The sequence below is a fragment of the Cryptomeria japonica genome, chromosome 10 (genome assembly GCF_030272615.1).
Source record: "Cryptomeria japonica chromosome 10, Sugi_1.0, whole genome shotgun sequence".
Classification (NCBI taxonomy): domain Eukaryota; kingdom Viridiplantae; phylum Streptophyta; class Pinopsida; order Cupressales; family Cupressaceae; genus Cryptomeria; species Cryptomeria japonica.
In genome coordinates this window covers 708,730,338-708,756,004 of record NC_081414.1, presented here as the reverse complement: position 1 = coordinate 708,756,004, position 25,667 = coordinate 708,730,338, and the positions used below count along the sequence as shown (strand labels likewise).

Sequence of the window (25,667 nt, the reverse complement as noted above, 5' to 3'; positions counted from 1 at the left end):
AATTCTTCTAGCCAAGCTTTTGTATCAACATGCCCAAAGTCCATATATGACTTTCCTCAGTTTCATTGATCATGTGAAATGGTTTTTGGTTTTGTCTTCTTGTACTTCATCATGAACATTGTGACCTTTTTGCACAATAGGATGACCTTCCAAGTATAAAAAAGTTAATTTGAAATTAGGTCTGGTCTAACTTGATGTGGCATTCAGCCTCTAGTGGTTAGTTTACTCACCATTCACCACTAGCTGTTAGGACTACCACTTGCGAGTTCCAACATAAAAACATTGATCTGTTTCAAAATGTTAATTTGTTAACTGATTGACATAGTTCACCATGCATTATATTAACTACTACCAATTTAATAGCCACTAAATTAACCATCGGAGAATGTTTACTATCAATTCACCATTCATTGACCATCAACAAAATAATAATAAAGTAGTAGTATTAGTTACTAACCTTCAAGCTAACCTCTAGTAGTTAGTTGACCTCCAAGGCAAGCAAACTACAACTCATGTCTCAAAGAACAAACTTTAGCCCTCCTCACTTTAATTTTAAAACTCATTCTTTTCTTGTGTATAGTATAATATGTGGGTTTTGACTTCTACATGCCATCACTTGGTAAAGTTTACTCTGCCAGCTTCCTTAGCTTTATGTTCATTGTTTTTACATTTTTAGCCGTTGCTTGCATCTCTACTCGAATAATCTTTTTCTCTGCATGACACTTAAAGGTTTTTTAGACTATGTTTTGGATTGGCACTACTTCTAGTATCGATTTCCACCCTTGCTCCAACCTTTTCTCGCACTTGGTCAAACTTATTTTTATTTTTTTTACTTTTTCTTTTTTTCCTTGGCTCTCTTCCAAACACTACTTGGAAATCTCAACTTCGCTTGGATGCGAATCTCTTTCTAAACCACCTTTTAGACTCCTCTACTACCAACTATGCTTTCGGTAATTGGAGGGTCAAATGTTGCATGAGAAAAACATTGTAAATCCCTTCAAACAAAAAACAAAATCTTTCTCTTGCAGTATTTAAAGTTAACAAATGATCACATTAATGGTAGCTATTTGGCTTAATACTATTTGAGTTCATCAAAAAGATCGTAGCAAGAAAACTCTTCACTATAAAGGGCTGGAAAAAGAGCTTGTGCCCTTTAGAGAGCTTACAAAGGGGTATTGGTGCAGCCATATTAGCTACCATGCAAGCAACTAAATTTAGTTGCATGCCAATATTATTTGCATTCGTTCCATTTAATTATGCTTGACTGGAAGCAAAGATCAAGGTATTCATATTTTTAATATCTTCAAATCAACTTGTACATTCTAGCTAGGGGTCAAATTTGGATGTTGTATGATCATATTGAAGCTTCTTAATCATAAAATAAAATCAACAATTTCTTGAAGAATCAAACAAATTATGATGGAGTTCGGGTAAACAGTCAAAAATAATAGAGTATTGTTAGTGGTGTGTGTGTGTGTGTTTGGTGTTTCCTAATCCAACCATGAACCATTATGGCATGTGAAAGACAATGTTGAAAAAATAACTTTCATTAAAAATAATTACCCAATGACTATCAACTTTATCCCATGATGCAAGAATGCCTTGGGTTGTAATGGGCAAATGAAAAAATTGACTATTAACAACCCTAAATAATCTTCCTTCAACTTGAACACCAAAATGCTCATGGTAGTATTTGAACAGTCCTACACTATGTAAACACTTGAACAAAAACTGAATCATTCTTGTAAAGTTTATGATTAATTATTCTCTAAAAGCTATGAGTATGAATGATAACTAACATAAGATATGATTGGAAACCAATACATGACTATAGAAATATGAAAAAGAGGATGACTATTTGTGTAATAATGTCTCAAGAGATTTTTTCATAGGCTCAATATTTTACTCACAAAACAAAGATGAAAACTATTATTTTAGAGAGAGAGAGAGAGAGAGAGAGAGAGAGAGTACAGGGATACCTTAGATACATGGACACCAAGGCTTCTATGCACACCAGAGCACTTTATGCAAATAAAAACGCCAATATTTGTTGACCTATCCTTCAACAAAATGCAAAATGACTTAGAATAACCTGCCTTCCCATGATTATGCTAGCAAAACAATCTACATTTTCAAGCATGAAAAATTATAAAAAAGATCACAAATCCACCTTTTAGGGTTTTCCTACATTACAAGACCTGAAAGTTGAAGATAATAAAAAGATATTATTATCCCATCCAATATATCAAAAAATGAAAACTTTAGGTTTCTAATATTGCAACAAATCATTTGAGGAAGGTGATAAAAAACACTATCATAGGATTTAACCTAGATTTTAAGCCATTGATCGTGTGAAAATAAACATAATATAAAAATGTCATCATGAAATCATCTTATCATAAACATCATAAGTATAATCATCACTGAATCTACATGCATAACCGTCTATAATCATCAATAGAAATATCCACACGATCAAGATAATATAACTATAATGAAGATGCACCACATGGATGCTAATACAAAAGAATAGTCATATGCACAATCCAAATGTATCATATACAGTATCGATATCAGATCAAAATGAAAGTAGCAGAATACAAACGCGGGAAGCATTATAGTATCATAACTCTTCACTCTTTTTAGCATCATAAATACTTCCTAAAGATGGATTCCAAAGCTGGACTAGAAAAACCAATGTCAATGCAACTAAATGCAAAAATCTCAAAAGGTATTGATTCTAATGATCAAGAACATAGTTTGAAGACTCTCTGAGTACTCTACAGGACTCTACAAACTCCTAACTCCCTGAGTTGCCCAAGCCAAGTTGACCAAACACCTGCATCAAGTTTGGCCAAGTCTTGGAGAGTAATCAACCGAGTCCAACTCTGAGGCTTACTAAGTCTCAAGCTTGGATTCCCAATTCTTGAGCTCAAACTCTTTTGTTTGGCGCTAGGACATCATAGACGTACTTTTTAAGTAAATTTCAAATTTTTGGTCATTTTTTGCTCCTATTTGCCCATTTCACTAAATGAACCGTCAATATAACAAGATGATTTGAGAAGAGAATTTGGAAGGATTCAAAGCTGATCAGATCATCAACACAAGCAGCAAAATTAAATGCAATGGAAGAAAATGAAGGTACTTTTGTAGAAACAATCTATCATCATTTTGATACCAACTTACCTTGTAGTTCAAGACTTGAAAAATTAAGTTACACTAGGAGGGGAAGATGAAGATGTAGACTGTATTTGGTTGTTTTTTCATTTTGAAATATTATTATATGTAATCAATTATAATGTTGTTATAAATTCATTATTTATAATTTTGTTCTATTACAATTTATTGTTCAACTTTTAAATTGAAAAAAAAATCAAATTTTGAGATTTTGAGGATCATATGACAGGTAATGTTTGAATTGTGACAAATTGATAGTCAAATTGGACTTCTATGTTCTCTAAATGCACTAAATTCTTTTTTTGTGTAATTATGAGGTTTTGTTTTTAGCCAAGTCTGTGCTGAGTTTTTTGTCGTGTTTGTGCCAAGTCTTGAGTCTAAGTCAAGATTTTGGGCTACCAAGTCAAACCCGAGTCTGAGTCTTCAAACTATGATCAAGAGCATTAATATAATTACTATGCTCTTATACTGTCACTCCCAAATCTTTATCAACACAAAATCTTTATAATTTTGTTCTATTACAATTTATTGTTCAACTTTTAAATTGAAAAAAAAATCAAATTTTGAGATTTTGAGGATCATATGACAGGTAATGTTTGAATTGTGACAAATTGATAGTCAAATTGGACTTCTATGTTCTCTAAATGCACTAAATTCTTTTTTTGTGTAATTATGAGGTTTTGTTTTTAGCCAAGTCTGTGCTGAGTTTTTTGTCGTGTTTATGCCAAGTCTTGAGTCTAAGTCAAGATTTTGGGCTACCAAGTCAAACCCGAGTCTGAGTCTTCAAACTATGATCAAGAGCATTAATATAACTACTATGCTCTTATACTGTCACTCCCAAATCTTTATCAACACAAAATCTTTATAATTTTGTTCTATTACAATTTATTGTTCAACTTTTAAATTGAAAAAAAAATCAAATTTTGAGATTTTGAGGATCATATGACAGGTAATGTTTGAATTGTGACAAATTGATAGTCAAATTGGACTTCGATGTTCTCTAAATGCACTAATTTCTTTTTTTGTGTAATTATGAGGTTTTGTTTTTAGCCAAGTCTGTGCTGAGTTTTTTGTCGTGTTTGTGCCAAGTCTTGAGTCTAAGTCAAGATTTTGGGCTACCAAGTCAAACCCGAGTCTGAGTCTTCAAACTATGATCAAGAGTATTAATATAACTACTATGCTCTTATACTGTCACTCCCAAATCTTTATCAACACAAAGCAAACTCAAGATTTCCTTTCCTATATAGAAAAAGGTTTATGTAATCCTAACTCTAAGAAGCAAGTTAGAAAATTAAGATTTCAACAATGCCTTGGATTTATTAATCCTCTTACTTGAAAAAGTCATTTTTTTCTAATTAAATAACAACACTTTTCTTAGCACCGAACAAAATCAGTTCCACCTATCTATACTGTGTAATAGAAAGAACAATTAATTCATTGAAATCAAAAGTACATATAATAGAAGAAATGAGGAACACCTAAAGTCTCTCTTGTTAACAATAGAGTTCACTCAAACAAATGTAAACCCTAAGAACAAAATATCAAAGCCAAATGCATACAATCCTCATAACTCCATAAGTAACCACAAAACAAAGAATGGTTAGTGTGTTGGCACCCCATTTTGTTGTGTCTCATGTTGAGTTGTTTTGCTCTAATAATCTTCTCTACACCTTTGATTGTCTATTACTCATAACCAATCTGAGAAGTTTCTATATGGGTCATCATTAGTATTGTGTTGTTTGATGTGTCTACCCTTTCTATGTCTTCTACTTGTTCACTAAATCAAAATCAGAATTGAAAACTAGCTAGGTTAAAAGGAAGGTGGCTGGTGGTGGTTCATAATGTATTAGGAACATTAGGGACCCATCATGGGTTTCTAGTTCCTATTCCATCTCCAACACACAAGCAGCAAAGGTGGTGGAAGGCAGAGGCATGTGTTGGGCCTGAGGCCTGATGCTTAATTAGTGTAGCAGATGGCGAAGGCATGAGTTTTGGATCAGACCCAACACTTGCCAAAGAGATTTGGTAGGGATGCAAATATTTTAATGTTTAGCTCGGTTGGGCACAAAGTAGGCAAAATGCTCAACCCCTGACAACTCGCGAACAATAGAAGTAAACCTGAAAGAAATGCAATAGGCAGCTAGGTTTGAGAATGGCATGCAAGTGGGAAAACTATGGGCATCACTAAAAGGCACAATTTCATCTACCTGACTCTTTTGCAATGCCATAAACACACTGCCACCACTACACCAACCAGATTTTTATTCATAGAGCTCAAGGTCCAGTTTTTAATGTGTTTTAGCATCAGTCCATACTTGATTTATGATTTGCCAAACCTTTTTTTATCATGTAGCACTTCCAGAACATGTTCTGCAATGGATTTCGTGGGGCATTTTTTCATTTCCTTCATCAAATTTATTAATGTGTTGTATTTCCTATCAATCAAATTGGGTTTGCAAAGGACACTTGTCTGCTTTGTGTTGGTGGTCATGTTTAGGGTTTCCCATGTGGCATGGCCCTCTGACAATTCAAGCACCTCCCTATAGAGGGTATATCTACCTTGGTTGCCATACTTTGAAGAGGAGGATAACATTTTGGTGTCTGAGAGAGGAGCATAGCAGAAAAACTTGACATTGTAGACCAGAGAGCTCATAACTCCCACTTTGGGTGTTGATATTTTGGCATTGTAATGATCAATGTTTATCCCAAATGTGTAATAATGCATGTAACTACTGTAAAAAGGATAATTAACGGTAGACTCGACCTTGATTGAGTGACTTCAAGTGCATAGTGTATGTTTCTAGGTGTGTTTCTGATCATTTAGCCAGCCTGATGAATGTAAAATCCTTATAACTTATAAAGCTTTTGCAAAATATCTTTTCAGGGTAATAAAGGAGATGTATGGGTATGTGCATGGATTACCAAGTAGACTCATTTAATAGTCAGCAACTATCCATGGTTTCTGTGAATGTATGCGTAGAGCTCAAGTTGCTTGTGCATTCTGGAGAGCCTAATCTTTTCTGATGTGTTGATTAGTGCATTGCCTTAGTTGCTATTATTAAATGTTTGATTAAATTTGGAGACTTTGTTGCCCAACTGGATGATGGCACTGATTTGTTACTTGTTTTCTCTCCCCCACAGTCCTCAACACACTCAAAATCAATCAATTTAAACATATTTCACTTTCTTTAATTTGTGTGTTTTACTATCATGTCTGAATGTGCATAACAATACAAGAGGTTTTCATAAAGCATACTTTCAGATGGTTTTATGGCAGGTTATCTGTTTAATAGGTGCTCATCCTTATATGTCCAAAGTCCAAACTAACACATAGGTATATTATGACACCAATAATGGGATACAATGTGCAGCAGGTATAGTTTGTCATATGGAAGTGTTCGATTTTGTAATCATTAATCTAGTAACTCGAGGAAACCCCCTTGGTCTTGCAGAACCAAAAGTGAAAGTCTTACCACCTCAACCATTGATCCTTAGTTGCCCAACCTGAAAACAGGTTTGTGGTGATCTTCCCAGGTTTGACACCCCGGGCACTTAGAAGATTACTAGGCCTTAAGGATTTGGGGCCTACAACTCAAATCACCAACAGAATGTAGAACACTCAATCCTTGTCAACATCAAACATCAGAAAAAAAGTTATCATTATGCCCATCATTTAGTTTCCTTGACAATGAATTTTAGTCATCTAGAGAGTAACTAGGAAGCGGAGATTACAGACCTATCACATTAAAGTAATGCTCTATAAATTCCTATATCAAATAAATTCATTTAAACAATCATTTTAGTTTCATCCACATGCATGTTCATTTCCTTGAAACAAAATAGTAAACGTGAGTTCTAAATAAGAAATTGCTAAAAGAATTAAAAATACAATGATAAAATAAAATACATACGCCCATTTTGGATACGGAGAATTGCAATCTGCACAAATTTGATTATCCGGTTGAGCTAGCAGCTCTTGCAACCTTCTTACTGTTCCTACCAAAATAAAATAGATATGATTATTAAGACAGAATAGCACATGCATTGCATATAATCAAAAGAAAAAAAGAAAAAAAACATTTCCTGCAAATAAAATGCAACAAAACATGTTGATTTCCAACAACAGACAGCCAAGTAGCATGAGCATCAAGATAATCAACCACTCACTGATTGATAATACATATTGAAATGTGAATTAAGTGGATCCATATGCAGTTGCAAAGAGTTATGTTCTTTTTGAGAAAGGGAAGACTATTTCTATGATGACTTTATGTCTTGTTATATCATAATATGTGCATATGTGAATTTTTGACATGTTATTCTGATATGATAGCACCAGTAGCAGAATGAATGGCATTAGACATTAAATGCCAGATTATGGCTATTAGTTATAGTACGAGATTGGTGTGTATAATATTAGATTTTCTTAACTATTTTGGCTAGGAATAAACCTTATTTACGATCATCTCTCCTTGTGGATAGAACCCTTTAATAAGAATGAAGGTTAGTGGGGTTAGACATGCAGCCAAGATGATGCGTGATGGTTCTTGTTGGTGCCTTTCAGGCCCATTACCAATGTGAAGAATATATTAGCAAATTCATGTCAAACTGGCACAAACTTGACCAACACATTTTGCTTAAATTTGCCACTATCCACACTGATTTGATAGGATCTTAGAATCTATTGTGCTGCAACAACCAATTTTTTTTTAAAATGATGTGTGCCAACAAAAATTGACTCCGTAGATCAACAACCAGCTATGGGCATTCTTTGGCATTGGACAGTGATTGTTCAAGCGAAGACCAAGACACATATCCCATGAATTATGGGAAAAAAGCATAGCCCTCAAGACCAAAAAATAGAAAACACAAAATACATATCATGTAACCATCCAGCTTCCTCTTCCTCTCATATACTTGTACATATGTGTAATATATCCATTCAATAAGGTTGGGCCACCAATTTTGTATGAAGCCTCCAGTCTTGGTAGTTCATAAATCCTACCGGTCGTTTTTTGTTAAAAAATTGTAGATTAAATGAATTGATACAACTCAACACTACAATTCTCATATTGCTTAGCAATTTCTTTCATGAGTATGTGTGTTCATTCACTTCATCATGGAATTCTTGTTATTGTTCACAAGATATTATATAAACAATTTCCACTTATAACCCAATGAAATCCTTGTTACAATATGTCATCCCAAAAACATCCCTAGACTTTGGATCAGTGGTAACAACGCAAAAATCTCTTGTCCCATCATTCCTAGTTACTCTTTATCTTTGTACACAGTCATAGGAGATGTAGTTTTAAGAAGCTTGTACTTGAAGCCTGTGATCCTTCATTTCACCTCCATTTTTGTTTTTCCTGGCCCCAATAAATGGCACAAAATCAACAATGAAGATGCTAGACCCAAAATGGTACTAGAAGACCATATCGGATGCTTTGTGATGACCAAGGGACAATTGGAAAACAGTTTAAATAGGACAAGGCAAAATAACTTAGCACAGTTCCTGCAACAAGTGCGATCCTCTCCACATACACCTCTATCTACATCATCGAAGACGACATATGAAGACCAAACACTGTATATGGTAGAAGTGAACTTACTCGTTAATGGGTTGAAAGATGATTGGAAAAAAAAGGAGATATAAATCAATAGTCTCTGAAAGTGGATTTGAAGCTAAATTTTGATGGAGCTTCCAAGGGGAATCCAAGTATAGCAGGAGCAAGTTACTTATTGTGGGATGGCAAAGGTAGATTCTTGTGTGGTGGCTCCAAGATGCTAGGATTGAAATAAAATAATGAAGAGGAGTAGAAGGCGCTTATTGCAGGTCTCGTACGAGCACATAAGGAGAGATTTTAAGAAGTCAAAATATAAGGCTATTCACTAGTTGTCATAACAGCATTAAAGAAAAGTCACAGCCCTGATTGGAGGATGAGATCATACCTTGAGGACGCAAATCTATGGATGCACAAGTTTAGAGTGCTCAAATGTATGCATTGTTATAGAGAACAAAACTTTGCTGCTTAACTACTCACTAACAAGGATATTAATAATTCAATTCTATCAGCCATAGAGAGAAAGGAAACTCAAGAATGGGAGGGTCTTAATAATTTGTTGGCATGAGACAATATGCCCTCTCAATAATATCCACACATGTACATTGATAGCTATTGAACTCTATCATGGTGGCAGCTCAATGTGTATTAATGATAACTTTTAATGGGGAGTGCTCTGCATGAATCATTTTGTGTGAAGAGTGAATGCTTTCTATCATCCGTAATGTGTAGAACACATTTAATGTGAAAGAGATGGCAGCCTTTCATGTTATTCTGATGATTTTATGCTGCTTTGTGGGGTCTTGTCTTGTCAACTTCTGGTTAGGAGGATTCTTGTTCTGCATAGCATCTTATTTCAAGGTGGCTACTTGATTTCAGTTTCCGAGGGATCCCTTGCACAAAGGGGAAGGTGTCCAATTTTCAATTGAAGAAAATATTTTACTGTCAAAATGTTCATGTGGTTAACCTAATTAAAGCCATGATGGATCCAAAAAGAAGAAGAGGATATTGGAAATTTCAAGATGTGAGCTGCTATATAAAAAAAAAAATAAACTTTCATAACAAGATAGAGGATGAAATGAACCATGCGGTGGTGCATAAATGCATTCTAGATATGTTCTCCTTTAATGCAGAAGCCAATGAGGAATATGAGGATGTGCAATCTTTGGTTCCTGATTCAAATATTTTTGTTCCTGAATCATTTTGTGTGAAGAGCAAAAGCTTTCTATCATCCATAACGGGTAGAGCACATTTAATGTGATAGAGATGGCAACTTTCATGTTATTCTGATGGTTTTATGCTGCTTTGTGGGATCTTGTCAACTACTGGTTAGGAGGATTCTTGTTCTGCATAGCATCCTATTTCAAGGTGGCTACTTGATTTCAGTTTCCTAGGGATCCCTTGCACAAAGGGCAGGTGTCCAATTTTCAATTGAAGAAAATATTTGACTGTCAAAATGTTCATGCAGTTAACCTAGTTAAAGCCATGATGGCCCAAAAAGAAGAGGATATTGGAAATTTCAAGATGTGAGCTGCTATATAAAAATAAAAATAAACTTTCATAACAAGATAGAGGCTGAAACGAACCATGTGGTGGTGCATAAATGCATTCTAGATATGTTCTCCTTTAGTGTAGAAGCCAATGAGGAATATGAGGATGTGCAATCTTTGGTTCCTGATTCAAATATTTTTGTTCCAGTGGAGGCTAACAATGAGGCTTTTGTAGCTGAATTGGATACACTCAGTCAGGATGTAGGTTTTTCATGGACCTATTTCAAGATTGAAGATCAGCAGGAAAACAAATGGCAACTCTAACCATAATGGGATTCTAGAGGTCACTAGTGGTTTCTTGCTTCCATAATACACAAATGATAAGCTGACAGGACTGGCTTGAAGAGTTGGGTTAATTTATGGCATTTAGTTGGCAAGCTTGTGAATGTCTCCTCCCCGATAATGGCGGAGGTGGTTCCTGTATTCGGCAAAGGCATGGATTCTAGAGAAGGTGACCACTGGCATTCTTTTCCTGGAACTGCAGGAGTACCTCAGTGGGGAGTGCCCAATTGCTAATGGCTCTTTATGTTGATCCGCTGTTCTTCTTCTTCACAGTGTATTTTTCTCTTTATTGTTCTGAAGGACTTTTGTATGGCCAATTTCCTTTTTTTGCTTGTATGTATTCTATGAATGATAGTAGTTGTAGGCTCTTAGCAATATAGTAAGTGTGTATATAAATGTATCTTACATATAACTGGATCTCTAGGTTTTTTCAGTCATGGTATATGTATGTATCTGTCTTCTGACTGTCTCCCAGCATCAGGATTGCACGGGTTTTGATCTTTGTAAAGCTTATATTTCTGTTTGTATTGCCAGAGATGAGGCCCCTTCATAGAACCTCATACAATAATAATAAGGCAGACATAAACTTGGATATAACTATTTTTGAAGAAAAGATAAATATTGATACTCTTAATAATTGGCTTAGTCAGGTACGGATCAAGATAATAATAATAATTGGCTTAGTCAAGTGAATACCTACTTTGATTTCAATTTTTTCTCTGGTTCAGAAAAGATTATATTTGCCCTCTTGGAATTTTCCTTGTTTGTGAGAAACAATTGAGGAAGCTATTGCAATATCCATATGTATGATAACATTCAAGTAGGATGTGGTCTAGACTAGTCAATGCCTTTAAAGATTTATATTATCCTATTGGCAATCATGAGGACCAATATTTAATAGTTTAACTGTCAGGTTATGTACACCAAGCAATATGAAGGATTAAAGATTGAAAAATAATACTTATAGTCTATGAATGAATCAAGTTACTATCTCCAATCTGAGACAGATTTCCTCCAAATCACTTCCTTAGGAGATGCCTAGAAGAATGCATATAATCTTGAAGTAAAGCTCAAAAATAAGTCCAAAGATGATAGTTCCAACTTCCAAGTCATTTCACAATAATGCAGATAAGTTACTATATCCAATCTGAAACAAATTTCCTCCATATCACTTCATTAGGAGATGCCTACACTAATGCATATGATCTTGAAGCAAAGCTCAAAAATAAGTCCAAAAATGATAGTTCCAAGTCATTTCACAAAAATGCGGACAAGTCTCAAAACACAAATTTCAAATCTGGCCAAGGAAGTACACTGGAGAATTTTGATAGACCTTTGTAGAAAACTACTTTGACCGACAAGGTGGCCCATTAAGAGCCTATTTATAGCAAATGTTTCACTTTTGTTTTCTTTTCTTTACATAAGAAATGATTACATTGTACAAAATTCCATTTACCAATATAAAGGTACAACAAACTGACAGACATAAAATCTATGAACATAGCAAATGCATGAGCATCGAAACTCTTTATCAGTTATCACTCACACAAATACAAATAATTAAAATTGAAGGAGTTTATCATACAGTATCCCAGAGTTCCCCCTTCCTTGAATTAGCTTCCCCTGAAGCACTTGTCACATGAAATGTAATTATTTCTCTTTATTACACTAGTGAATGACAAAAATCTAATGAAATATTGAAGAGAAGCAGCAACCCACACAATGAAAGCACGACAGCGTAACAGGTCTATCAAAGTCCTCCAGTGTACTTTATTGGCCAAAGTTGGTGATGGTTCTCCAGTGTACTGCATGGACTGATATTTCAATTGCATTACAGTGTTGTTTCTTTTCTACTTTAACTATTAAATTATTCATTAAACTTTTTCTTTTGCAAATATCCAATATTGAAAATATAAATAATAAATTAATTAGTGGACATTCAGAACATAGATCTCTGTTTGATTGGTTAAGATTCAGAAATGTTTTTCAGACCTAAGGTTTCTGCTATAAGTTTTACAGTAATAACAGGAGAATTATCATTGAGTTCATAATAAATCAAACATTGACCACTTTTCCACAAAATTGCACTCATTAACTATTTTAGGTGACGAGTTAATAACAATGAGTTCCAATGTTATCATTGGCATCAAGATTGAATACTTTAACAATTAATCAGTGAAACCTACATGTCACGGAATGACTGTAAATCCTACTGCCCTTCAAATTAGAGAGTATGACTAAGCATTTAGATAAAAATGTTTAGGCCTGAATATCCATTATTTATTAATGCTTGCTGGAGCATGATGCTAAATTTAAATTGGATGCAAATGGACCATATTGAGAAATGTCCTTCTTAAAAATAATCAACCCTGGTCATCATTGGCTAGCATAATTTGACAAATTTCAAAGGAAATGTTTTCCTATTATCCATGATGCAATATCTGCAGTCTATATGTTAGAAAATTCGAAAACACAAAAGATAAATGTTCCCTGACACTACTTTGAAATATGACTGTTATAAGTTGTCTCACTGGAACGAGTATAAGTCATTCCAAATGAATTTAACATGAAAGCACACTGCATCGTTGGATGTAGTTCCATATTGGACATAGATGGGCTATGATAGCCTACGAATTTAACGTAAGCTACTCTTAGAGTAGTCTCTGTTATAAACTACTCTGAAATGGATTTAAAAAAAATCAAATCTTGATTCTATGAGAAAAGACGATAAGTTGAAACTGTAATCTTAATCTGGCACCCAAAAATAGGCCATTTTACTAATTATTTAGACACAAAAAATAGGAGAAATTGCAAAGCTAGTTAATTGAAAAATATTGTTCCATTTGAAAGCGTCTTGCTTTGTTCCATATTGGACACTGATGGCCATGATATCCTATGAATTTAACGTATGCTACTCTTAGAGTAGTCTCTATTATAAACTGCTATGAAATAGGCCATTGTACTAGCCATTTAGACACAATAAATAGGAAAAATGGCAAAGCTAGTTAATTAAAAAATATTGTTCCATTTGAAAGCGTCTTGCTTTGTTCCATATTGGACACTGATGGCCATGATATCCTATGAATTTAATGTATGCTACTCTTAGAGTAGTCTCTATTATAAACTGCTATGAAATAGGCCATTGTGCTAGCCATTTAGACACAATAAATAGGAAAAATGGCAAAGCTAGTTAATTAAAAAATATTGTTCCATTTGAAAGCGTCTTGCTTTGTTCTATATTGGACACTGATGGCCATGATATCCTATGAATTTAACGTATGCTACTCTTAGAATAGTCTCTATTATCAACTGCTCTGAAATGGATCAAAAACATTCTATTATTCATTCTATGAGAAAAGGCAATCAGTTCAAATTGCAACCTTATTCTGGCACCCAAACATAGGCCATTTTACTAATTATTTAGACAAAATAAATAGGAAAAAAAGCAAAGCTAGTTAATTAAAAAAAATAGCTCAGACACAATAAGTTGGAGAAATAAGAAAACTAGTTGACTGATCAAATATGGATTCCAGCGGGAAACTATGTTACACTATTGAGTCACTGAAATATGGTTAAGCCCAAGCCAAAGGAAACATAGTCCAAATTTCCAGCATGGATGAAATCAATTTTGGCCTCAAATAACCAATATAATTGTCCAAGAGGATAGGGCCAATGGTAAAGTCAGTCTACTGATGCCCCAGGTTTAAATCCATGGAAACAATGGTGAAAAAGACAGATTGTACGCTTGTTTCTCCCTCCGCCCTTTAACAGAATACGTTTCTTCAAAAACAAACCCCAAAAAAGATCTCATTTAATAGACATTCTGATATTTCATCGTGTAGCTAACAGGGGAAAAATAAATAAATAAATCCATAAAAACAACTGACCATCAGAAAGAATACTAGAACTAATAAATTGCAATTAATCGTAATATTGTAAACGGATGCTTCTAAATCCAGAGACATCCATTTACAAATGAATCAAATCTAGAAACGTCCGTTTACAAATGGCAATTTCATCATGAAGACAACAAAGGAGAAAGAATATAACAACTAATAACATTACAACTCACAATAAATTACAATTAACACGGGATTTAGAAAACAGAGACGCAGACGAAGAAGAATGTTAAAATCGAATACGTAGTTTCAATGAGTAGTGCGTACACACCTGACTCTCCATTGCCATGGACCATTAGTTGATTAAGACTCGTCACCTCCATTCCCAGGAATCGAACCCTGGGCCTTACACCACAAATTGAAATAACTTCTAAAGAACTGAACCTGCGACGATATTCCAATCATAAAAAGTCACAACATCTTGCAATTCAACAAAAACAATTCCTAGACAAACAGCGTGTAAACAAAGCAAAGCTATTTTAGTACTTCGTTTACTAAAACATTACCGATAGCGTAAACAAACAAATGAAAAACTGACCAGCCAATTATCGACCCCCGCTGAGTCCAAACATTGAACAAAACACGAATTAAAAATTCAAAGCCAAACAATCTCCTATAAAACCTTGCAGAGAAAAAATTAATTAAATACCTCTGTAAATTCAAATCGAAGACACCTGCATCAGCAACAAAATAGCATGAAGACAATCTAGTCTTACGGGCTAAATAAAAAATCGATCTTTGAAGACGTTTTCTGAATGCAAATATCCAGTCGCCATAGGCAAGGGTTTGAAGCTCGGCATATTTAACAGCAGCGAATTCAATTCAGCACAGTGATTATTGGTGGACATTTCTTATTATATAGGCACTCTGTTGACTCTACCGTTGATAGGCTGAATTTAGTTCTTCCAAGCTAAATATTTTTTTTATTTTAATAATTGAGTGATTATTATCATCCTGTATAATTAATGTCAGCGTCTTGGTAGTTGAAAACGTGTCTGTTGATGATGGTCTGGGTGGCTATTAACGTGCCCTGTCATTTTTAAAACTATATTTTTTTTGTCTTGTTATACTCGACTATGGTTACATTCGATTAACTCTAAAAGGTCGCTTTGTTTTATTGAAAAGGGAATGGGCCCAAAACCGATGCACCCAAAAAAAGGGTCTTCTATTGGTTTATAGACGTTGGAAAATGCATGGGGTGACATGGATACCAATTCTACCGACATTCTCTAGTGACTCGCTTTTTGTTTTTTTTTGGGTCTGCTTTTTGAACTTTATAAAATTGGACGAAGAAGTGTATGAACACTAAGTAGATACACTTTTGTTTTCTTTTGGTTTGCTTTTTAACTTTTAAAATTGGATGAGGGAGTGTATGGACACTAAGTAGATACACTTTCTTCCCAAGTACGAGATATATTTATATCTTACATTTTAGGTTGGTGGGATTTTTATTTTGTTTTTTTTATGAATTGGTGAGAAATATTTGAAAAATTTATGTAGGGTCTTTGAGTTTTGTTTTAAAAAAATTATTGGTTTATTATATTGTTATTAGAATTCAGTTGTGTAGTTTTTGAGTCAAATTCATTGACCCATGTGGTTCACAAGAACCCATCTGTCATTTGCATCTAGGTGGTGCTCACAGAGGTGAAGAATTAGGACTTCCCAGGAGGTCACCCATCTCAATACTATTCCAACTCAAGCATACTTAACTATGAAGTTTCCCCCAAGATTAAATCTATTGGAGTTGAGAAAATACAACACCACAGGAGCCCAAATGATCTCTGCAAGCTGAAAAACCCGTTACAAGGAGAAGTAAGGATGCAAATCACAGAAGAAACAAATACACAGAAAATATGCTCAAAAGGAGAGAGCTCAATATTCACAAAAAGTGTAATGTAATAATCTTTCTTCTTACAATGAAAAGAAAGAACTCAACCTTTAATAGGTCAAGAAACCCTAAAAAGAAAAACCTAGGTTTGCACATAATAATTAATAAAAGTATTAATTATTATGCACCTAAAGTTAGCTTAAGTGTAAAAAAGATAAAGGGAACTTAAATAATTAAACAAATATTGTTTAATTAATCAAGTAAATACTTGAATACTCTAACATCCCCCCTTAAGCTAGACTTAGGGAGAAGCTAAAACCTAGAACAACTACTAAAAGCAAAAAAGATGGGTCCCGACAACAAGGTCTGATCAGGTACCCAAATACAATGAAATCTCTATGAACTGGAGAAATAGAGAAAACCATATGAGAAAAAACTCTACTCCAAAAAGAGATGGAAAAGAACACCACTGAAGCATGAAGAACCTGCAAACACTATCGAAGAAAAACTGCTGATCTGAAGAACCTCCACTGAAATAGAACACATGACCGGGTAGAGAAGACTGTAATCTGTATGAGTGCCCTCAAATGACACTACTCGAATCAGAAGGCAAACAAGGCAAACAACTGAAATTGAAGATACAGATGGCATGGAAACACCAAAGCCTAAAGAGCTGATCAATCGAACCACGGAAGCATTAGAACCAACAGGACAAACCTCCCCATAATGCTGAAAAAGGAGAGGGACAGAAACACTGAAAAGAATGGCCAAGAAGAACTGGATGACGAAGAACTAGGAACATCAAAGGTGCTGAGAAAAGTACATGGTGTTGTGGAAGGAACACTCACTTGACAAAGGTGGATGGCAAACGAGGCAAACATCAACCCCCTCATGGCACTTTATAAGTAGTGCATGTACAATAAGGCACAAGATATGCAAGATCTCAAGTAAACAATGCATGATGGCACTTTATCTCAGTACATTTGCATAAATACAATGCTACAATGATAAGAAGACTGGAAATGGAAAGGAGAACCAAAATAGAGACTTCATACTCAGAGAAGAGATCCCAGGACCTGAAACAACCAAGATATCCACTAGAGTGCTGAAAAGAAAAAAACTAAATAAAATATGCATGGAGAAGAATCTGGAAATAAAACTCATATGGCTGGAAAGTACACAGCACACGCTTTCCAAAAATATAAATTATTCAAAAAATGGAGTTTGGATGCTCATTCTACGGCTCCCGGAGTGCAAAAAAGAGACCCCACTTTGACTGGAAAAAAACACAATCACATAGAAAAATAGGAAAAAAAATTCAACATCACGAGGTCTTTCTCGGAACCAGCTTTCCGATGCCTATTCATTTTCAAAAAAATGACTCTGTATGCCCAAGATATGGCCAAAAAACCAAACCCCCCTTCAAAACAAGAGGAAGGGGTAGTCTGGTGGCAGGGGCGGACAGAGGTGGCCAGTGGGCGGTGCTCCGGTGGTGGCAAGATGGAGACTGAGCAGCGGTCGGGTGGAGGGTTTCCGACGGGCAGCGAGGCTATCTTTGGCGGCCAGCGGGCGAGGTGCAGCAGCGGAGGCCAGCGGGCAGGGTGGTGCGGCGGCAAAGGCCGGGGAGCTGCGGGGGCCGAAGTCAGGGAGCTACGGGTGGCGTAGAGCAGAGGCGACAGCGGCAGAGGCCGAGGAGCTGTGGGGGCCGGGGCCGGGAAGCTGCGGCGATCGAAAACTAGGAACCCAAAGGATGGCAGCGCGAGGCTCGAAGCTAGGGCAGGACTACAGCAACATCAGGGTCAGGGGGCCCCACGGTACCCTGCGTACCGTGGGGAACCCCCCAAAAACCATGAGTTTTGATTTTTTTGAAAAATCTATCGATTTAAATAATTTTTTTTTAATCAAAAAATCATTCAGCCTGCATGCCGTAAAAAGGCTTCTTTTTTTTTCTCGAACTGTGTGTCAGGGTCATACACCCTGGATCTGGAGAAAAAATACTCCCAGAGGCTCAGGAGCCAAAACTAGGCAAGTTTTATATGACTATAGGGGTTTTGGGGCCTTTTGAGCACGATGGAGAGGTCTGTTTAGGCCCAAAGTGCTCAAAAAAAGACATATCCCTAAGTACATAAAAAAAACTTCCTGAAACCCCATATATGCTTCCAATGCAAAATTCTCAAACACAGGAATAGATCGTTGCAGATCTGAAGCTCTTATACCATATTGGAGTTGAGAAAATACAACACCACAGGAGCCCAAATGATCTTTGCAAGCTGAAAAACCTATTACAAGGAGAAACAAGGAAGCAAATCACAGAAGAAACAAATACACATAAAATATGCTCAAAAAGAGAGAGCTCAATATTCACAAAACGTGTAATGTAATAATCCTTCTTCTTACAATGAAGAGAAAGAACTCAACCTTTAATAGGTCAAGAAACCCTAAAAAGGAAAACCTAGGTTTGCACATAATAATTAATAAAAGAATTAATTATTATGCACCTAAAGTTAGCTTAAGTGTAAAAGAGATAATGGGAACTTAAATAATTAAACAAATATTATTTAATTAATCAAGTAAATACCCAAATACTCTAACAAAACCCACTTGGCTTGCAACCTCATTTGCAAAACCTTCAACAAGTGGTGTGCCTTATGAACCATTCATTATAGAGCCCCTTTAGCCCATCAATTGATAAGTAGGAGATATTTTCCACAACAAGTCAAGTTATTATATTGCTATTAAGATTCAACTATGTTTTTTTTTTAGTCAAACGTATTGACCCATGTTTCATGAGCAGTGGTTCACAAGAACCCATCTCTCATGAGAATGAATGGTCCAATTAGCACTCATGCATCTAGGTGATGCTCACATAAGTGAAGCATTGAGCCTTCCTGGAAGGTCGCCCATCCCAGTACTACTCCAACTCAAGCGCACTTAACTACGAAGTTTCCTCCAAGGTTAAACCCACTTGGCTTGCAACCCCATGTGCAAAACCTTCAACAAGTGGTGTGCCTTATGAGCCATTTATTGTAGAGCCCCTTTAGCTCATCAATTGATAAGGAGGAAAAAATTCCATAACAAGTCAAATTATGATATTGCTATTAGGATTCAACTATGGAGTTTTCAATTCACAATCATTGATCCATGTTTCATGAGTAGTGGTTCACAAGAACCATTCTCTCATGAGAATGAATGGTCCAATTAGCACTCATGCATCTAGGTGATGCTCATAGAAGTGAAGCATTGAGCCTTCCCGGGAGGTCACCCATCCTAGTACTACTCCAACTCAAGCGCACTTAATTGTACGAAGTTTCCTCCAAGGTTAAACCCACTTGGCTTGCAACCCCATTTGAAAAACCTTCAACAAGTGGTGTGCCTTATGAACCATTTATTATAGAGCCCCTTTAACTCATCAATTGATAAGGATGAAAAAATTTCCATAACAAGTCAAATTATGATATTGCTATTAGGATTCAACTATGTAGTTTTCAATTCACAATCATTGACCCATGTTTCGTGAGTAGTGGTTCACAAGAACCCATCTCTCATGAGAATGAATGGTTCAGTTAGCACTCATTGCATCTAGGTGATGCTCACAGAGGTGAAGCATTAGACCATTCATTCTCATGAGAGATGGGTTCTTGTGAACCAATACTCATGAAACATGAGTCAATGAGTTTGACTCAAAAACTACACAATTGAATCCTAATAGCAATATCATAATTTGACTTGTTGTGGAATATATCTCCTACTTATCAAATTTGTTGGCTATCAGATTGTAGGTTGATGAACTTGAGTTGTGAAATTTTTAGATAGATTGCAACGAGAGTTTGGATGTTTGGTGGGACTGTAATTTGATGAGTTGGATTGAATGTCTAAAATGAATTTGTAATGTCCATTGTGTGTAGATTTGTAGAATGATGCAAGAAGGTTGTGTCTTGGTTCTTAGTGTAGTTTGATAAGGGGACGTTAATATTTTGGATATGAGTGGGACTCATGTGTTAGGTAGAAGAGACTCAAGTTGTGTTGAGGAGTGAAATGGTTATACATCAAATAATTTGTGTAATATTGGATATTTGAAGTTATCTTGGGGGCATGCTTGTAAAGAGGATTGTTGGATCAACATATATTCAACCATCGTCATTGGATCTTACATAAGAACTTGGACAAGTTGGGGGTTATGAATTGGATTGTTAAACCTATATAAGGTGAGATATTTCATTGTTTGATTAAGTTGGTTATGTCTTTGTTACACAAACATCGCAAAGAGTTGTATTGTGTGCACAATTAGATTCTGCAGCATCATAGGAGTGAGATTTGAAGCTACTATTTTGGTGTGAAGGGATGAATTCTAGAATTGAATTAAGGACTATTGTGTGGAGAGTTAAAGGGTCCATAAGGTGGTATTGTTTCTTTGTAAAGTGATCTAGACATTTTTTTTAGAGCCTAATCAAATTTATTGGGTTTATGGAATATCATTCAAGTGTAGATTAGACTGTTGTAATTGTTCAAGGGCTTAATGATAGGAATCATAAATAATATGTTCATTCTTGAAAGTGAATATGTGATTTTCATTACTATGTGTTCATGTTTTGGAACTCAAGTATTATTCTAGGTGGGAAAATATGAAGGGCTAACTAGTGAGGTGCAATCCATTTTAGCAAACAAGTTTAGTCCTCTGACACAAGTGAAATGTAGGAAAATAGGATCTAGCTCAAGAATGCAAACTAGGAACCATTTCCAAATTCTTTCATTGGAGAAGAACCAATTAGGCTCAACTTTAGTCCTATAGGAGAGATGAGCACTGTGACTGATTGTTACCTTTAAATTTTGACCTAATTAGATATGATGAAGACGATAAATGATGCAAGAACTAGGTAGAATGCTAGGAAATTGTCAATATTCAACATAAACAAAAAGATGCATAATTGTAAATTAGAATGTAAACTCAAATCTAGAAATGAGATATAGAAAGGAACTTGTCATTGAAATCTAGGCCTAAAATAATCATATTATGGAGCTAGGTGTCATGGTACTGACAAGTGTCTGAGTGTAGATAGGTGTCAGATCTAGTATCAAGAACATCCAAATTGCAAAACCTCAAAAATTCAGGTCAAATTGGTGGGACTATGGCACTAATTGACATAGTTTGGGGGTTTTGACTATTCAAAATCTAGAACTATGTGTCTTAGTCTGCTTTCTACAATTATGCAATGCTTTATTGACATATCGATAACTAGCACACAAAAAGGAGGGGAAAATGTTGTATTGCATAGGGGCTTGCTTAAGTCAAATCCTTGGTAGGAATTAACCTCCACCATAACTATGATAATTAGAAAATAGAGCTTACCCTAGTAGGATAAAGGCTAAATTTGAAGTAAAATGCTAAATTGACAAGATTATACCTCGAGATCAATAATGATTACGATGCAATGCTCTTGAGGTAAGTCCTCCAAGTGAAGTGCTAAGAATGTTGCTATCAAAATAAATTTTGAATTATGTCTTTATATAGGGATCACAAGGTACTTCCTATTTTAGGATAACTTCCAAAAGTCATTAAAATATTTGGATTAGATAACAAATGGCAAGAATTGACAGTCTTAACATATTTGATTTTGGACCATTTTGGGAGGTATTATGATGCTAGGCACCCTAGCCAACTCAAAAAAGGGTGAAATCAAGGCAGGTGCAGAGTAGAAGGTCCCAACACATAGGATGTGGTCACCAAATAAGCACATGATGACAATTTGGTTGTGACAAGGCCATAAATATGCTTGAAATGAACTATGCGAGGGCATACTAAAGCAAGGGCCCAAAAAGGGGTGTGAAATTGTAAAGGGTTACAATTTACGACACTACAGTAAGTCAAGTGTTCATAAGGTTGATGTCTCACAAGGTCAAACTTTAGCCTCATGACAATTGGTATCAAAGTCGTGTTTATGGGTCCTACCATTTTATCCATTATTGTTGGGCATTCCTTTGTCTTGATGAAGAAGTCATGGCCCACAAAACCATGCCAAGAGTATGTAATCTTCTATATCAAATTAGGAACACTTTAAGACTATACACACTAAATGAGAATTCCACTGAGATCATCCCCAAATTTTTCAATAGATTGAAGAATTGGATAACCAAGAGAAAAAACTTGAGGTATATGATTTTATTAGAGATCAGCATGTTGGAAATTGAGATATAAGATTTCAATGTTATAATCAACATGGGTACTCAAGGAGAAAATTGTTGCAAGGAGTTTTGGCTTAATTTGTCAAGTCACTACTCATCAAAGGAGGTTTATTACATTAGGAAAGGTGTCTCAACCTTTCTCACATTGATAAAATTATAAAAAGTGTGATTTTGATGTTATAAAATAGAAAAAACTCAAATTTGAAGCTATAGAGTTGGTTATTGGTCAAAACAAATATTCTAAGTTATTTGGTATTTTAAAAAGGTGGCTTGTTGTTCTCTATAAGCTCTATAATTATTATTATTTTAGTCCAATCACCCTCTAGATCAAAAGTTACGATCCTTTGAAGCTTACATGGAAAATTAAATTATTGGATATAAAAGAGTTACAAGGGAGAGTTACATACACTTGTTGACCAACTTATGATGGTGTTACAACACATAAAAAGGTATATTTGATTAGATATAATGGAACACCCAATTTGGTGAGTGGATTATCATGAGATTATGATAGGTGGAAAAAATATGTTATTTTTAGCTTGTGGACTCGTCTTGAGATTTGGAATTCTAGTGTCACTTTTTAGGTGGTTTTAGTTCATGGTTTTCTAATTATTTGATAGTTTCATGTATTGTATCACCTAGATATATTAAATGATTGAGATAAAGTTTGCGTATAGAGCTATGTAAATATTGTTATGTTAGCAAATTCTTTAAGAGTTTTGGTTGGTGATACTTCTCTAAAGGTTTGATGTGCAAGCGAATTATAACTGTGTGTTTTCATTGAATAATGCATTGGGTTGTAATGAGAGTTTAGATGTATGTTGCGGGGATTGTAATTTGATCTTGTTGGATTGGATGTTTCAAATGAATTTGTATTGGATTGTGTGTAGATTTATGGAATGATGTAAAGAGGTAGTGTCTTTGTTCTTGTTGTATATAATAATGCGGTATTTCATATTTTGGACATGAGTTAGACTCGTATATCAAGGTAGAAGAGATTCAAGTTGCACTGAGGATTGAAATGGATATGCGTTAAATAATTTAAGTAACATTAGATATTTGAAGTTATCTTGGGGCATGCATTTAAAGAGGAATGTTGGATCTATATATTCAACCATCATGATTGGACCTTACATAAGAACTTGGACAAGTCAGGGCTTGTGAATTAGATTGTCAGGCCTATATAACATGAGATATTTTATTATTAATAACTTGGTTACATTTTTGTTGCACAAGAACATTGTAAAGCATCGCATTGTGTGAACCATTAGATTTTGTAAGAAATCATAGGAGTGAGGTTTGAAGATACTATCTTGGTGTGAGGGTCAATTTTTTTAATTAAATTAAGGAATAATATATGGAGAGCAAAAGGGTCCCTAGGGTGGTATTATTATAATGAGGTTATGTTAGGTGAGTTGATTAGTTTAATTACCTAAGGTTAATAATAGAACTACATGTTTCATTTATTAATGAATCAAAATTACCAGCTAGTATACTCTGTAGAAAATAGAATGCACAATAGGTTTGGAAACTCAAATATGTATAAGAATGTCATAATAGAGGTGTAGTAGAGACACACATATATGCATGTATGTGCAAGTGATGCACTATGTTGGTTGAAAATTTTGTAAACTGGGGAAGTTCACAAAATTGTGGTTTTAGCCACAGTGTGTGAGATTGAATCTCTCCTAATTATAAGGAAAGGCATTGATTGGAAAGTGAAGGAGAGTTGGTGTTGGTATTGATGTCAACTAGGTCAAGTGCATTGTCAAATGGGGAGTTGGATGCTAATAAGGGTGGTCAGCATATTGACCACGTTAGTGTGTCATATTAATATTGTTAGTGTGTATGGTTGGTATAGGGATGACAAGGTGCAAAGTAGTGGGTTCATCATCAAAGAGAGTAATGGAGAGATATGATTTGGTGAGTTAGTAGAAGTCATTATGCCAATATGGCAGTAGAGGTGTTGTCTAACAAAGGTTGCTTGTGTGGTGGCATGAAAAAATGACATGGTGTGTTCTTGAAGGAAAGACAAGTTGAATTGAAAAGTGGTCAGAAATAGTTAGTTGATGGATCTCAAAGTGCATTCCTTGTGTTATTGGTTTGTTTTCTTGAAGACTTAATGCAGAAAAGATGGTCAAAGTTTGATGCTTGAAATTTTACTATGCAAATATTTAATCTTGTCATTTTGGTGACAAGAACAGAATCCATAGCGACAAGAACTTAGATCTACAATGAAAGTATTTTATTTTATTAAGTTTAAGACAAGTGCAGAACAAGCATCGACATGAATCTTAAATGTTGAGATAAACATTAGTACAACAATTGTTAATCTTATTGATCATACACATGTTTATTTTTAGTGTCATGACTAAGAGAAGTTGGAACAACTTTATGTTTTGTGTGATGAGGTTGATTGATTACTAATGATATGTGAAAGGTCACGATGAATATAACTATTGGCAACTAGTTATGATGTGGGGTAATGAAAAGAAAATCATTAGTGATTAAAGAGGTATTCATGCTGGTAGAAAGTATGTGATAGCTATAGAGAGACAGTTGGAATCTGTTTCTTGGATAACAGTTTTTGATAAAGATGTATTAATTCATTTTCATGTTCTTGTGTAAGGTTGTTGTTCATATGTGTATTTACACAGATGTACTAACAAGAGTTTAAACAAGATACTGTGTGAAGTAAAAGACAAGATTTGTAATGTTGAAGTGTGTAGATTGAAAAGTTGAAATGGTGGATGCAATGGAGATATTACTGTATAATGTTATGGAATGTGTTTTGATGATGAGAGGAGTGGTGCAAGAGATGTTATGAGGCTATAAGATATGGTTTAAGTGGAAAGAAGGCTTCAGAATAAAGCAAGAGAAGATTGGAAATTCTTTGTATGAGGTGAATTGAAGACTACATCATTGTGTAAGGAAGGTAACTATTCTAAGTTATCGGAATTGTATCAGGATGCAGGGTGTTATGTTTGCATTAAGTGGTTTATAGTGAAATAGAGTATCCCTCCGCACATGTTGTGATTTCTTGTAAATGGATTGGTGCTCCTAAACTTGTAAGGGGTTAGTGCTTCTAGAGTTGGTGCTCTAAATGTAACGAGTGAGGTTGCCAGTGAAGCTTATCTTCAAAGTGGTTTTTTACCCTTCAAGGGTTTTCCACTCATGTGTGTGTGTG

At 35.1% G+C, this 25,667-nt stretch overlaps 1 protein-coding gene across 4 annotated transcripts in view; it reads right to left on the bottom strand.

Annotated features, from left to right (window-relative positions):
* Positions 1 to 15,363, bottom strand: part of LOC131029302 (ADP-ribosylation factor GTPase-activating protein AGD12) — a 29,299-nt gene extending 13,936 nt beyond the window's left edge. For 2 of the 4 annotated variants that reach the window (XR_009102744.2, XM_057959739.2), the window contains exons 1-4: positions 15,122 to 15,362; positions 14,744 to 14,856; positions 7,089 to 7,173; positions 1,980 to 2,055 (exon numbers count right to left, since the gene is read on the bottom strand). Coding sequence is in view for 1 of the 4 variants with exons in the window: in XM_057959739.2 (XP_057815722.1) it covers positions 1,980 to 2,055; positions 7,089 to 7,173; positions 14,744 to 14,795 (213 nt within the window). In the remaining 3 variants the exon portion in view is untranslated. Of the gene's footprint in view, positions 1 to 1,979; positions 2,056 to 7,088; positions 7,174 to 14,743; positions 14,857 to 15,010; positions 15,031 to 15,121 lie in introns of all 4 variants that reach the window. The other 2 variants (XR_009102745.2, XR_009102746.2) reach the window with 2 other exon arrangements.
* Positions 15,364 to 25,667: the final 10,304 nt, after the last annotated feature.